At 41.5% G+C, this 12,830-nt stretch overlaps 2 protein-coding genes across 5 annotated transcripts in view; both read left to right on the top strand.

Moving 5' to 3' along the window:
* Positions 1 to 5,768, top strand: part of LOC125886176 (zinc-binding protein A33-like) — a 73,637-nt gene extending 67,869 nt beyond the window's left edge. Inside the window, exon 5 of the mRNA XM_049572185.1 lies at positions 5,496 to 5,768. Coding sequence (XP_049428142.1) covers positions 5,496 to 5,681 — 186 coding nt within the window. The 3' untranslated portion in view covers positions 5,682 to 5,768. The remainder of the gene's footprint in view (positions 1 to 5,495) is intronic.
* Positions 1 to 9,292, top strand: part of LOC125886168 (E3 ubiquitin-protein ligase TRIM21-like) — a 46,866-nt gene extending 37,574 nt beyond the window's left edge. For 2 of the 4 annotated variants that reach the window (XM_049572174.1, XM_049572175.1), the window contains exon 2: positions 7,647 to 9,292. In XM_049572174.1, the coding sequence (XP_049428131.1) occupies positions 7,649 to 9,292 (1,644 nt within the window). In that variant the 5' untranslated portion in view covers positions 7,647 to 7,648. Of the gene's footprint in view, positions 1 to 6,918; positions 7,059 to 7,646 lie in introns of those variants that run through there. The other 2 variants (XM_049572172.1, XM_049572173.1) reach the window with 2 other exon arrangements.
* Positions 9,293 to 12,830: the final 3,538 nt, after the last annotated feature.

Raw genomic sequence — 12,830 nt, forward strand, 5'->3', positions numbered from 1 at the left:
GCCTAACTCGCCTTTATCAATACAATCATACATTTTTTCCAAGAGATTCAGAATCGCCATAGAGGTGGACCTCTCTTTCCTAAAGCTATACTGTTGTGGAGATAGGATTTTAAATTTTTCTAAAACGTCACTCAGTCTACTATAGACAACTCTCTCCAGTACCTTGGAGAAGACAGGTAAAATAGATATGGGCCTATAATTATGTAAATCATTTTTATCCCCTGACTTAAACACTGGTACAATTCTTGCTATTTTTGTCATATCAGGCACATCTCCACAGAGCAAGGAGAGATTGGTAGAGTAGACCAGTGGCTCCAAAATTTCACTTATAATAGCTTTAAGAATTTTACTACAAATGTTATTTACACCAGCTGTGTGCGAGCTCTTCAATTTCATAACAATTTTCATCACTTCGTCTCTATCAGTTGGCCTAAGGAAAAGAGAGTTCAAATAATCGCCTTTGAGACATTGTCTAAATGTGGCATTGTGTGGTTGATTAATCTTTTGAGATAGGTATTTTTCCAATAGAAACAAAATGATCATTAAATTTATTGGTGAGTTCATCATTGTTGATGGCATTTCCAGTGATATTTTCAAGTTTCCCTTGATTTTGGTATCAGGGAGAATAGTATTTTTATGCTTACGACAGAGGATTTCATTTAGTACCTGCAGGATTTCTTTTGGTCACCCCGATAAACTTTAATGCGTTCAGTGTAGTACCATCGCTTACTCATGCGAATTACTTGTGTGAGCTTATTTCTATACTTTGTATATGTTTCTTTATTTGCATCACTAGGGTTTTTAACAAATCGTTTGTATAATTTATTCTTTTTATTGATATATTTTAAAATACCCTTTGTAAGCCAGGATTTCTGTTTAATGGCACTTTGCTTTATGAGTCTTTCCGGTATAGTACAATCCATAGAATCGGTGATTTCATTAATTAATACATCATATGCAGTATTCGGGTCCTTATAATTATAGACAGAATCCCACGTTTTAGTTCACAGGTTTGCACATAGTTTTTGTAAAGATTTTTCATTTAAGACCTTAACTTTAGTTTTGGTGGGGGAATCATCTCTTAACAAGATCAGTGAATAAAACAATAGGATAATGATCTGTTAGATCTGAGAATATTATACCAGAATCTATATGAGCTTTATGAGAATTTGTGAAGATGTTGTCGATTATTGTCCTGCTAGACTCTGTAACTCTAGTGAATGTGTTGATTGTAGGAAAAAATGAAAAGGAATGTAAAATATTAATAAAATCATTTGTATGTGATCAGGTAGTCCAAAGTCATTTGTGTCTAGAGTTCAGGTGATGCACAACTTACTGGCGTCAGATAGTCTACTGATAACGTGCAGTTTTCTCTTGTGTGTCAGCAGGTGAATGCGCCCATCTCGAGTCCAACTGGCAGCCAATTTATTCCTGTGTTTTTCCCGGAGATCAGCCAACAGTTTCACTCTCTTGGTCGTTAAGTTCTCCAAAATATGCATTTTAGAGTCCTTTAGTGCTTTTTTCACCATGAAAACGTTGTCCTGAACATGATATTTGGTGAACTTGACAATAATGCCCCTCGGTTTAGCCGTTGGGTTTTCAGGCTTTTGACCAAGGCGGTGGCTCCTGTCAATCTCCATAGGCTGCACCTCTATCTTGAGATTGGTCTTAAAAATGTCACAAACGACTTTGGTTGTGTCCTCATCTCTCTTTTCAGGTACTACCAAAGACAATAAGGCAATTTCGTCGAGAGTACTGTTCTTGTTCATCAAGGTTATCAATCAAATCGTCATACTTATGTTGCAGTTCACATAGTTTATCAGCCGTGTCTTTTAGTTCATACTGTATGGTTTCCTTTACCGTCTCTGTGACAGACACTGCGATGGCCTTTTTAACAGGTTCGATGAGGGAATCCATCAATATTTTGCTGATTTTGTTGTCAAAATTGGTGTCCAGAAATAGGATGTCCATCTGCTTGCTTATTATATCTTTGATATCAACTCTGGAGAGCTGATCATCCACAGTGTTTGTAGTGGTGTCACCTTCCTTTGTCGGCATGATGGTAGTTTTACTGCCAACAGTGACACGGTGGGAGTCCCGTTTCTGTCCGATGGACTGACACTTGAATGGTTTGGCGATACAGGTGTTCCGGACACCAAAAACACAAAAATTAGTAAGCAAGCAGTAGAAGATCACTATAAAAAGTACATTGTTTGCTGGTCGACCGGAGCACGTTTAGTTACTCCCGTCTTGCCCTGATGACGTCATCATCAATCCTATGGATCCATCTCCTTTCTTCTTTGCATCACATCCTCTTCCATTTCCCCTGTTACGCAGTAACAGTCATGACCAGACTGTCAAAGACTCACAGCAACATGTTGTCCTGTAACCACAGCTCTTCATACACCAGTCTGTGATCTGAGTCACAACATGGAGTAACTAACATGCAGAGTCGCAGACGGCTTTGTTGAACACTCAGTCTGATTGGTCCATTACAGCACTCTACGCTCTGTAATTTCTAAATGACAGACTATATCACACATGAGATTTCAGCCCATGCTTCCTGGAGCATCTCTCACAACATGGATTGGCTTGATGGAGTCTTCCTCCGTATCATACGGTCAAGCTGCTCCCACAACAGCTCAATAGGGTTCAGATCCAGAGACCGTGCTGGCCACTCCATTACAGTCAGAATTCTGTCTGACTGCTTATTCTTTAAATATTGCTGACACATTTTGGAGGTGTGTTTTGGATCATTAACATATTGAAGGATGAAATTGGCCCCAGTCAAGTGCTGTCCACAGGGTGTGGCATGGCTTTGCAAAATCTTGTGATAGCTTTCCTTCCTCAGGGTCCCTCAAGGTCCACTCTGTACAGACCTCCTGTTTTACCACCTCCAAAGCCCCCAGACCATCACGCTGCCTCCACCATGCTGGACTGATGGTATTAAGCACTGTTCTTGCATCTTTTCATTTGTTCTGCGTCTCACAAATGTTCTTCAGTTTGGTCCTAAGACCACAAACCTGGACTCATCTGTCCACAACACCTTCTTCCAGTCGTCCAGTGTCCAGTGTCTGTGCTCTTTTGCCCATCTCAGTCTTTTCTTCTTATTGGCAATTCTGAAGCATCCTGAAGTCGCCTCTTGACTGCTGATACTCACACTGGTGTTTGACTGGTACTATGTAGTGCAGCTGCCAGTTGAGGACCTGTGAGGCGTCTTTGTCTTAAACTACACACTCTCAGATATTTGTCTTCTTGCACAGTCTTGCATCGGAGCCTCCCACTCCTTTTTCGGTCCTTGTTAGAGCCAGTTTGTGCTGCTCTCTGAAGGGAGTAGTTAACAGCATGGTAAGAGGTTTTAGGTTTCCTCGCAGTTTCTCACATTGAATAGCCTTCCTTTCTAAGCACAACAATAGACTGACGGTCTCTAAAGGAAGTTCTTTCTTTCTGGCCATTTTGAGCCTGTAAACAAACAAACAACTGCTGATACTTCAGATATTAAACTAACCTAAAGAATGCCATGCTCCCTTTTTGCTCCCTTATTAGGTTTTCAGCAGTGCGACACAGTTGCAAGAGGGTTTTCTAATAATCAATTATAAAATGATGAACTTGGATTAGCAGCCACACCAGGAGACTGATGCAGAGGACTGACAGCTGCTGATAAAAGGCCTCGATGCAAAAACGTAGATCATTCTTTAAAAGTCATCTGATTCATTTTAATTGTTTGTGAAATTCATGAAAATGTGTTTTTATTTGGAAAACAAAGAAATTTGCAAGTGATCCCAAACTTTTGAGCCGTAGTGTATTTGCGTATGTAAATACGTCTGACTGTCCGGACTCTGCACACAAATCACATCACCACAGCCTCTTTGTCGGCCAATCAGAACTCATGTTGCTGCTGTGACACATCTGTGTGACAGTTTTCCTTCAGTTGACAAAATGCTCTGATTTTAGCAGGAGGCCACGATGACGGCAGAGGACCTTTTGAACGCTCTGGAGGATCTGAAAGACGATGAATTTAAGACCTTCAAATGGTACCTGCAGCAGCCTGACATCCTGGAAGACTACCAAGCCATCAAAGTGTCCAAACTGGAGAAAGCAGAAAGATGGGACACAGTGAATGTGATGGTGAACACCTACAAACCTGATGGAGCTCTGAAGGTGAGCAAGAAGGTCTTAGAGAAGATCAACAGGAATGATCTGGTGCAGAGTCTGTCAGACACCAGCTCAGGACCACGAGGTCAGTCACACTTTTTTATTTTGTATTTTCAGGCAAAATCAGTGAGTTGACATGAGCAACACAATACTTGTAAAGGAACAGGCTCTTTGTACAGAAGCTTATATTCACCAAACAACAACACATAACCTGTCTCACACAGTGTCAGTGGATGTCAGTGATGATGGAGAGACTTCAGAGGACAGACGAACTTCCTCCTCTCAGAGCGAAGGTAAAGCTGCTGTATTGTCTGAAGCCCTGAGAGACAGAGTTTAGATATAAAGTTTGAGAAATGAGATGTAATTTTTTACTTATGTGTGAGACATCATGTCTCTATTATAACTGACTGAAAGTAAAGATGGGAGAACCCACTGACACCAGTGATGCTGTTCCTCTGAAAGAGGAATATGAAGAAAAGAAGGCTGAGCTGGAGAATGAAATTCATGAGATGATCCAGAAGAGACAACTGAAGATTCAGGAGATCAAACACTCAGTCGACCTCAGTAAGGAAGATGCAGACAGAGAGATAGCAGAATGTTTTCAGGCCTTCACTGCTCTGAAGGAGTCTGTTGAGAAAAGCCAGAATGAGCTCATCAAAATGATAGAAGAGAAGCATGAAACAACATATAAACAGGCTGAAGGATTCATCAAAGAGCTGGAACAGGAAATCTCTGAGCTGAAGAAGAAAAGCACTGAGGTTGAGCAGCTTTCACACTCTGAAGATCACCTCCATTTTCTCCAGAGTGTTCAGTCCCTGAAAGCTCCCCGACTCTCCAAGGACTGGACAGAGGTCAGCGTCCATCCACCATCATATGAGGGGACTGTGGTGAGAGCTGTGTCTCAGCTGGAGGAGACACTCAGTGAACAGATGAAGAAGCTACTTGCTGTGTCTGAGCTGAAGAGGGTCCAGCAGTATGCAGTGGATGTGACTCTTGATCCTGGTACAACACATCCTAATCTCATCCTGTCTGATGATGGGAAACAAGTGAAATATATTGATGTGAGGAAATATCTCCCAGACAACCCAGAGAGATTTTCTCTTTATCCTATTATTTTAGCAAAACAGAGTTTCTCTTCAGGCAGATTTTACTTTGAGGTTCAAGTTAAAGGAAAGACTAAATGGACTTTAGGAGTGGCCAGAGAGTCGATCAACAGGAAGGGAAAAATCACACTGAGCCCTCAGAATGGTTTCTGGACTATTTGGTTGAGAAATGGAAATGAGTACTGTACTGCTGCTGACCCTCCAGTCCGTCTCTCTGTGAAGTCGCGTCCTCAGAAGGTGGGGGTGTTTGTGGATTATGAGGAGGGTCTGGTCTCCTTTTATGACGTAGATGCTGCAGCTCTTATCTACTCCTTTACTGGCTGCTCCTTCACTGAGAAACTCTTCCCATACTTCAGTCCCTGTCTTTATGATGGTGGTAAAAACTCTGCACCTCTGATCATCTCTCCTGTCAGAGTAAAATAATCACTTATTTCATGTGCTGATTTATTTCTATTCAAAGAAACATTTATTGTGAATCCTGTATAGTTCACATCTTATTTTCTACAGACTGGTGATTGATTTCTACTTCATTAAGATTATTATTATTATTATTATTATTATTGTTATGTATCGTATTACATAGGTAACACATTCATTTCTGCAAACTTTTGTTTCTGGTTTTAGAAGTTCTGATTCAGAGTGATCTTTCTTGGTGATGACACATGTTGTATTTGTTGTTTGAGTTGATGGTAATATGTCATATTTACCTGAAGAACCACAATAAAAATAAGTCTTAGAAGTTACTGTGTTACTGTTGACATGTTGCAGAAATGTGTGAGGTCTCCGTCTTTGTGTCCAATAAACTAAACTCTTCTGGTTAAAGTAAAGCTGAGGCACCTTAAAGTTCAAACACACATAGTTAAAGTTAAGCAGCACCTTCTCACACACCTCACTCCTCCCACCTGTCAGGCACAGCTCCACCTTTGCTCCATATTATCCAGAGAAAACCCTGGTGCTTCCCAATAACTGTGTAAATCAGAGGGAGGAAACAAAACCTGACCAACAGAGCTGCAGTGAGAGGCGGAGCAACACTGGAAAGAGGAGAGCTGCAACGTCACACTCACAGAAATGAAAGTTAAGTTAGTCAGTTAGAGAAAGAGAGGGGAAATGACATGCAGCAAAGGGCCACAGGCTGGAGTCGAACCCAGGCCGCTGCGGCAACAGCCTTGTACATGGGACACCTGCTCTATCCACTAAGCCACCGACGCCCCAAGTTAGCAATATTTTAACGGAGCAAGGCGAGCTAACTGTTAGCATGCTCGGTTGCTTTGAGAGGTCTGTCAGTGATGGCAGAGGTATGATCACATGATCCTGTTTGAGCTGTAACAGGTGGTGTGTTCCATGTTTTATTCCCAGTTGCTCTTGGAAAGAAGAAGAAAGTTCTGTAAACAAACTGTTACCATTGGAAATCGACAGTTTTGGTTCAAGGCTGGAAGTCGCGCACACAATTCACGCAAGGTATCATGGGGGCTAGGGATAAGGTGGATAGTATGGTAGTTTGGGTACTGAAATACACAGTGTGTTTCATTGGTACTTCCACTCCCTCCCTCAGCCATTGGTATTATGTTCCAGCCTACTTCACACAGAGGCCGCTCGCAGAGGGAAAGTGGGCGAGGGATTGAAATGGAATGCACCTGAACTTGTTCACTTCAACGTCACACTCCAGAAATGAGAGTTAAGTTAGTCAGAGTGTGAGCCACGCTGCAGTGGAGACAAGTCTCTGTTTCTCTCTAAAAGAAAATTCACACTGACTTCATCAGGTCTTTGTCAACAACACAGCAGAGTCTCTGCCCAACACTGGTGAGTACAGCTGATCATATTTACACTTTCAACAACCAGGACTAACACTAAACTTCAGCTACACTCAGACAGGAAGTTCCACTCTTTTCTCTTCATACTCATGAAACTGATAACAATATAACCGTGGCTGTTTGTCCACAGACCCACTGTACAGTAGCTCACTTTGACAGCTTTAAACAGTCTCTGTGTGTCAGGTCACTTTCACTGATCACTTCATACATACTGCTTTCTGTACTTCCTCTAGTTGTTTCACAATAAAAGCCTCTAACAGAGAACCAGCAGGAAGCTTTTAATGTGAAGCAGCTGGAGGAAGTGTGATGCTTTGCTTAAATATAAACTGATCTACACAACAAGATGTGAACATATTCTGTGCTGTTTTACCAGTTTGGTGAGTTCGTTAGCACGACTTAAGTGATTGCAGTTGCTCACAGCTCAGTGCAGGTCAAAACACAGCATGTATGATTAAATGTTACTTTGCCCGATATCAAAGGTTATACTAAAAGACCAGGACTAACATTCCTGTCAGTCGAAACAAATTATTAAAATTGTGTTTTGAGTAAAATGTTTTTTCTTTCACCCTATGTGTAGATATGGCTGCTGCAAACTATCTGCCATCTGAAGATCAGTTTCTGTGCTCCATCTGTCTGGATGTGTTCACTGATCCTGTCAGCACACCATGTGGACACAACTTCTGCAAAAACTGCATCACTGAACACTGGGATATTAGTGACAGGTGTCAGTGTCCTTTATGTAAAGAGACTTTTACCATAAAACCTGATTTGAGGGTCAACACTTTGTTCTCTGAGATGGTTGCTCAGTTCAGACAGTCAGCTCAACAGAAAGCCAGCAGCAGCAGCAGCTCACAGCAACAAGCTGCCAAACCAGGAGAAGTTCCCTGTGACGTCTGCACTGGAACCAAACTGAAGGCCCTGAAGTCCTGCCTGGTGTGTCTGGTCTCCTACTGTGAGACTCACCTGGAGCCTCATCTGACAGCTTCACGTCTGAAAAGACATCAGCTGATCGACCCTGTGGAGAACCTGGAAGACAGGATGTGTACGAAGCACGATAAACCTCTGGAGCTGTTCTGTAAGACCGACCAGACATGTGTCTGCATGCTCTGCCCTGTTTTAGACCACAAGACACATGATGTTGTTCCCCTGAAAGAAGAATATGAAGGAAAGAAGGCTGAGCTGGAGGCTGAAATTCAGCAGATGATCCAGAAGAGACAACTGAAGATTCAGGAGATCAAACACTCAGTTGACCTCAGTGAGAAAGATGCAAACAGAGAGATAGCAGGAGGTGTTCAGGTCTTCACTGCTCTGAAGGAGTGTGTTGAGAGAGGCCTGAATGAGCTCATCAAAATGATAGAAGAGAAGCAGAAAACAACAGAAAAACAGGCTGAAGACTTAATCAGAGAGCTGGAACAGGAAATCTCTGAGCTGAAGAAGAGAAACACTGAAGTGGAGCAGCTCTCACACTCTGAAGACCACCTCCATCTTCTCCAGAGTGTTCAGTCCATGAAAGCTCCTCGACTCTCCAAGGACTGGACAGAGGTCAGCGTCCGTCCACCATCATATGAGGGGACTGTGGTGAGAGCTGTGTCTCAGCTGGAGGAGACACTCAGTGAACAGATTAAGACGCTACTTGCTGTGTCTGAGCTGAAGAGGGTCCAGCAGTATGCAGTGGATTTGACTCTTGATCCTGATACAGCACATCCTAAACTCATTCTGTCTGATGATGGGAAACAAGTGAAATGTGGTGATGTGAGAAAAAATCTCCCAGACAACCCAGAGAGATTTTCTCGTTTTATTATTATTTTAGCAAAACAGAGTTTCTCTTCAGGCAGATTTTACTTTGAGGTTCAAGTTAAAGAAAAGACTGAATGGGATTTAGGAGTGGCCAGAGAGTCGATCAACAGGAAGGGAAACATCACACTGAGACCTCAGGATGGTTTCTGGACTGTATGGTTGAGAAATGGAAATGAGTACAAAGCTCTTGCTGGTCCTTCAGTACTTCTATCGTTGAAGTCTCAGCCTCAGCCTCAGAAGGTGGGGGTGTTTGTGGATTATGAGGAGGGTCTAGTCTCCTTTTATGACGTAGATGCTGCAGCTCTTATCTACTCCTTCACTGGCTGCTCCTTCACTGAGAAACTCTTCCCATACTTCAGTCCTGGTGATAATTATTTTGGTATAAACTCTGCACCTCTGATCATCTCTCCTGTCAGAGTAAAATAATCACTTATTTCATGTACTGATTTATTTCTATTCAAAGAAACATGTATTGTGAATCCTGTATAGTTCACATCTTATTTTCTGCAGAATCTGTTCACTGTGCTGATGTACACTTCATTGTTAAGATGTTTTATTGTTTGTATCCCATCACACAGGCAGCATGTTAATCTGACACTTTCATGTCTTCAACTCTGCATCATGACACAAACTTTATGTGGAGAATATCTGTTTAAACCTGTGTTGAACCTTGTTTTTTAAGTCATACCAATGTTTTATATTTTATTTTATTGTAAGTTACACTATGTATGCATCTACTCATGAGCCAAAGTAAGGAAATTTCGTTTAACATGTACACCGATGGTGTATTTGTTGAATGACAATAAAGCAAGTCTAAGTCTAAGACATTTACTCTCACTGACAGAAGAAATCACTGTTTGTAAAGACGCCAAATATGTCAGGCTGCAGTTTGACTTTGAACAAATGTTTCTTTTTGATTTTTTTTTTACTTGATTAATTTGTCTGGGAAGTGGTTTGATAATTACTGGTGACTTTGGACAGGTTTAATGTGTTGTTGGATACTGGTGAGATGGTTTATGAGTCACAGAAATCTGTAAATATGTGATTGTTAAATAAAAACTGTAAAATAAACTAGTTGTTGAACACAAGGCCTGAGTAAGCAGTGACTTGAACATTAAACACTGAACAGAAAAGCCTGGTTTATACATAAGTTGTATTTCCTGACAAACACACTGTGTTTCCTGTGGCTGCTTCACAATAAAAGCATCTAGTTAAACTTCAGGCAGATTACACAGTACAAACTGTAAAAAAGTCATTTCCAATGTAACAATAAATGTGTGGTTTTCCTATTTTCTTTTGTTGCTCAAAATTCTGCATGAAAATCAACATGTTTTTATTTCAGTCCTCTCAAGACAGGTTTAAAGAGTTCATAAATTGTTGTGTCAAATGGTGCTGGTGTTATTCAGTGCAACATTAACAGGTAAAAAACATAAGAACCTCAGTGCTGAGTTGACAATTGCTCATTGCACTACAGTAACAACAACAACAAGCTTCCACTTCCTGGTGTTATGGCACCGAGCGACCACTGGATGGACCACAACACAAAGGAACAACCAGCATGGAGTCACTGTACTGTTAACCAAACACTGACACACCTTGATGATGCCTTTGGGCTGCTGGTAGTACAGAGTACTCTTACTCTCCCACTTCTCGACTCCTCTTATTCAGAAAGAACTTGTATGTGATAAAGTCATGACCAAACACGAGGAAACTAAACCTCACCAACAGAGCTGCAGACAGCATGCCAATAACACACTCCCTCAAAACTTGTGACATCTGTGTCATTGTGTCATGATCAAACATTTTACAGTATCCTTTTACTGTGACCATCCCAAGGAGCACCTGTGTAGTTATGATGCTCTTTATTCAGCATCTTGATGTGCCACACCTGTCAGGTGGACGGACCATCTTGTAAAAGAAGAAGAGCTCATAAGCCAATAAACTAATCTGATCAAATTTGTGACCAAAATTTCAGAGCAATATATCTGTTCAGGGAATGAAAAGGTCTGAGATATTTCACTCAAAATTGTGAAAATGGGATCAAAATCAAGTGTTGCGTTTAGATTTTTGTTCAGTATATTTGGGTCCATTTTTTTATGAAGGTAACCTGTATCTGTGTTCTACTTGTTAACACTCATCAGTTGCTTTTTCAAATAATATTAAATTATTACAATTTTAAATGAAACAATACCAAACGTTTTATCTGCTCCAACATGTAGGAGCAAATGTAACAGCACTGGAGGCATTTTATTTAAGTTAATTTAACATCTACAACTGTGTACAGACATGTCTACAGCTTCTCGTGTCAGAGGACACAGTTAAAATCTAATTTGTATTTATTATTGTGTTTCTATTCAAGGGAACAAATGTCTGACTGTTACATGTTGGTCATGTCTACAGGATACAGTACGTGTCATTGATTTACTGGACATTAAAAAGTTAACAGACGTTAACAATAGAAACCACACTGACAGGATTTTCTACTCTGTGTGAGATGCAGTTTGGTTATAACTGGTTTTTAATTTTTTAGTGAATAACAGTGAGATGACTGATGAGTCACAGAAATCTGTAAATATATGGTTATAAAATAAAAGCTGTAACATAAACTAGCTGTTGAACACAAGGCCTGAGTGAACAGTGACTTTAACACCCAACAGAAAAGTCGAATTTGACGACAAATACATTTTGTGTCCTGGACGGACGAACATCGAGCCCTAGAAGGCTTTAAAGGAATACGTCACCTTCAGAGTGACGTCATTTGTTTATCAGTTACTCACCCCGCATTACCTTGAAATCTTGAAGGAAATTTCTTTTTTCTTGCATGCCTCCATGGGGAACAGAGAATCCATAAAACTGAGAAATGTCTCCATGAATAGAAGTCACAGGGGTCCACCTTTAACAACAGCAAAACAAAATCAAAACATGTCAAGGAAAGGCACTTTTGCGCTTCAGCCAAAAATAAAACTGGATCGGTGCTCAAAGCACAGGACAAAATAGTAGACAATACATCAACTGGGCCACTTCAAAAAATGACTGAACCCAAATGAAAGGAGGCTGGAGCACTCGATAAAATTGCAGAGCTTTTAATAAGGTGCAAACCTTATTGCACCTTATTAAAAGCTCTGCAATTTTAGGAGGAAATTAATGTTTTGGTCCGGGAGGTCCAAGCTCGCAGTGTCCGGATATACCTCCACGGGCTGATGATGCAAAGGTAGCCTAGGAGGAGGTCACCACAATTGTAAATCAACGATGCGTTTCTCTCGTGCGCGCGCTCTCTCTTTCTCTCTCGCAGTCTCACTCTGTTTCTTTTCTTTTGACTTTTCTAAGATGACAGATGCTGAATATATACTCCCTATCTGATGCTGTGGCTGTTTGTGGTTGGCTGAGAGGGATGTGAACTCATTAGTTTGCAGCTGTGTGTTGGGTTTCCATTCCGCGTGCCAAACGTGCCAAATGGTGCCAATCCCCTTTGATCTGACACCAGATGTGACGGGACAGTCGATACAGAGATACATTTATGTGCTGATTGCAGATAGTTGCATTGAATAGTGGTTTTGTGGGTATTTATTGCATCGTTAATGTGCCTGATATTTTGGAAACCTGCCTGTGAGGTTTTGGTGACGTGTGCGCACTGTCCGCCTGTCAGCCAAACTTCGGCTTACACCGGCTGCGCTCCGCCTGCGCTGACAGTAGACCTGGTTTCAGATGGCGAGCTTTTAGCGCACCTTTGGCGAAGCCTTTTGGCATGAAACTGTCACTGCGCCAAGCTGGATCTATCGACACCTCCCCCTGCTGCACCGCCACACCCATCTCAGCGCACCTTGGTCTGCCAAACTACCAAACTGAGCGCGCCTTGGGTTGTGTTGCTCGAAACTAGCTCTGTGCGGGGTTCGCCACCCTGCACCGCACCGGGAAACTAGAGCCCAAAACGTCTACAAAAAGGGGCAAAGTTACCTCTAAGAAA

This window comes from Epinephelus fuscoguttatus, linkage group LG3 (assembly GCF_011397635.1).
Source record: "Epinephelus fuscoguttatus linkage group LG3, E.fuscoguttatus.final_Chr_v1".
NCBI classification, from domain to species: domain Eukaryota; kingdom Metazoa; phylum Chordata; class Actinopteri; order Perciformes; family Serranidae; genus Epinephelus; species Epinephelus fuscoguttatus.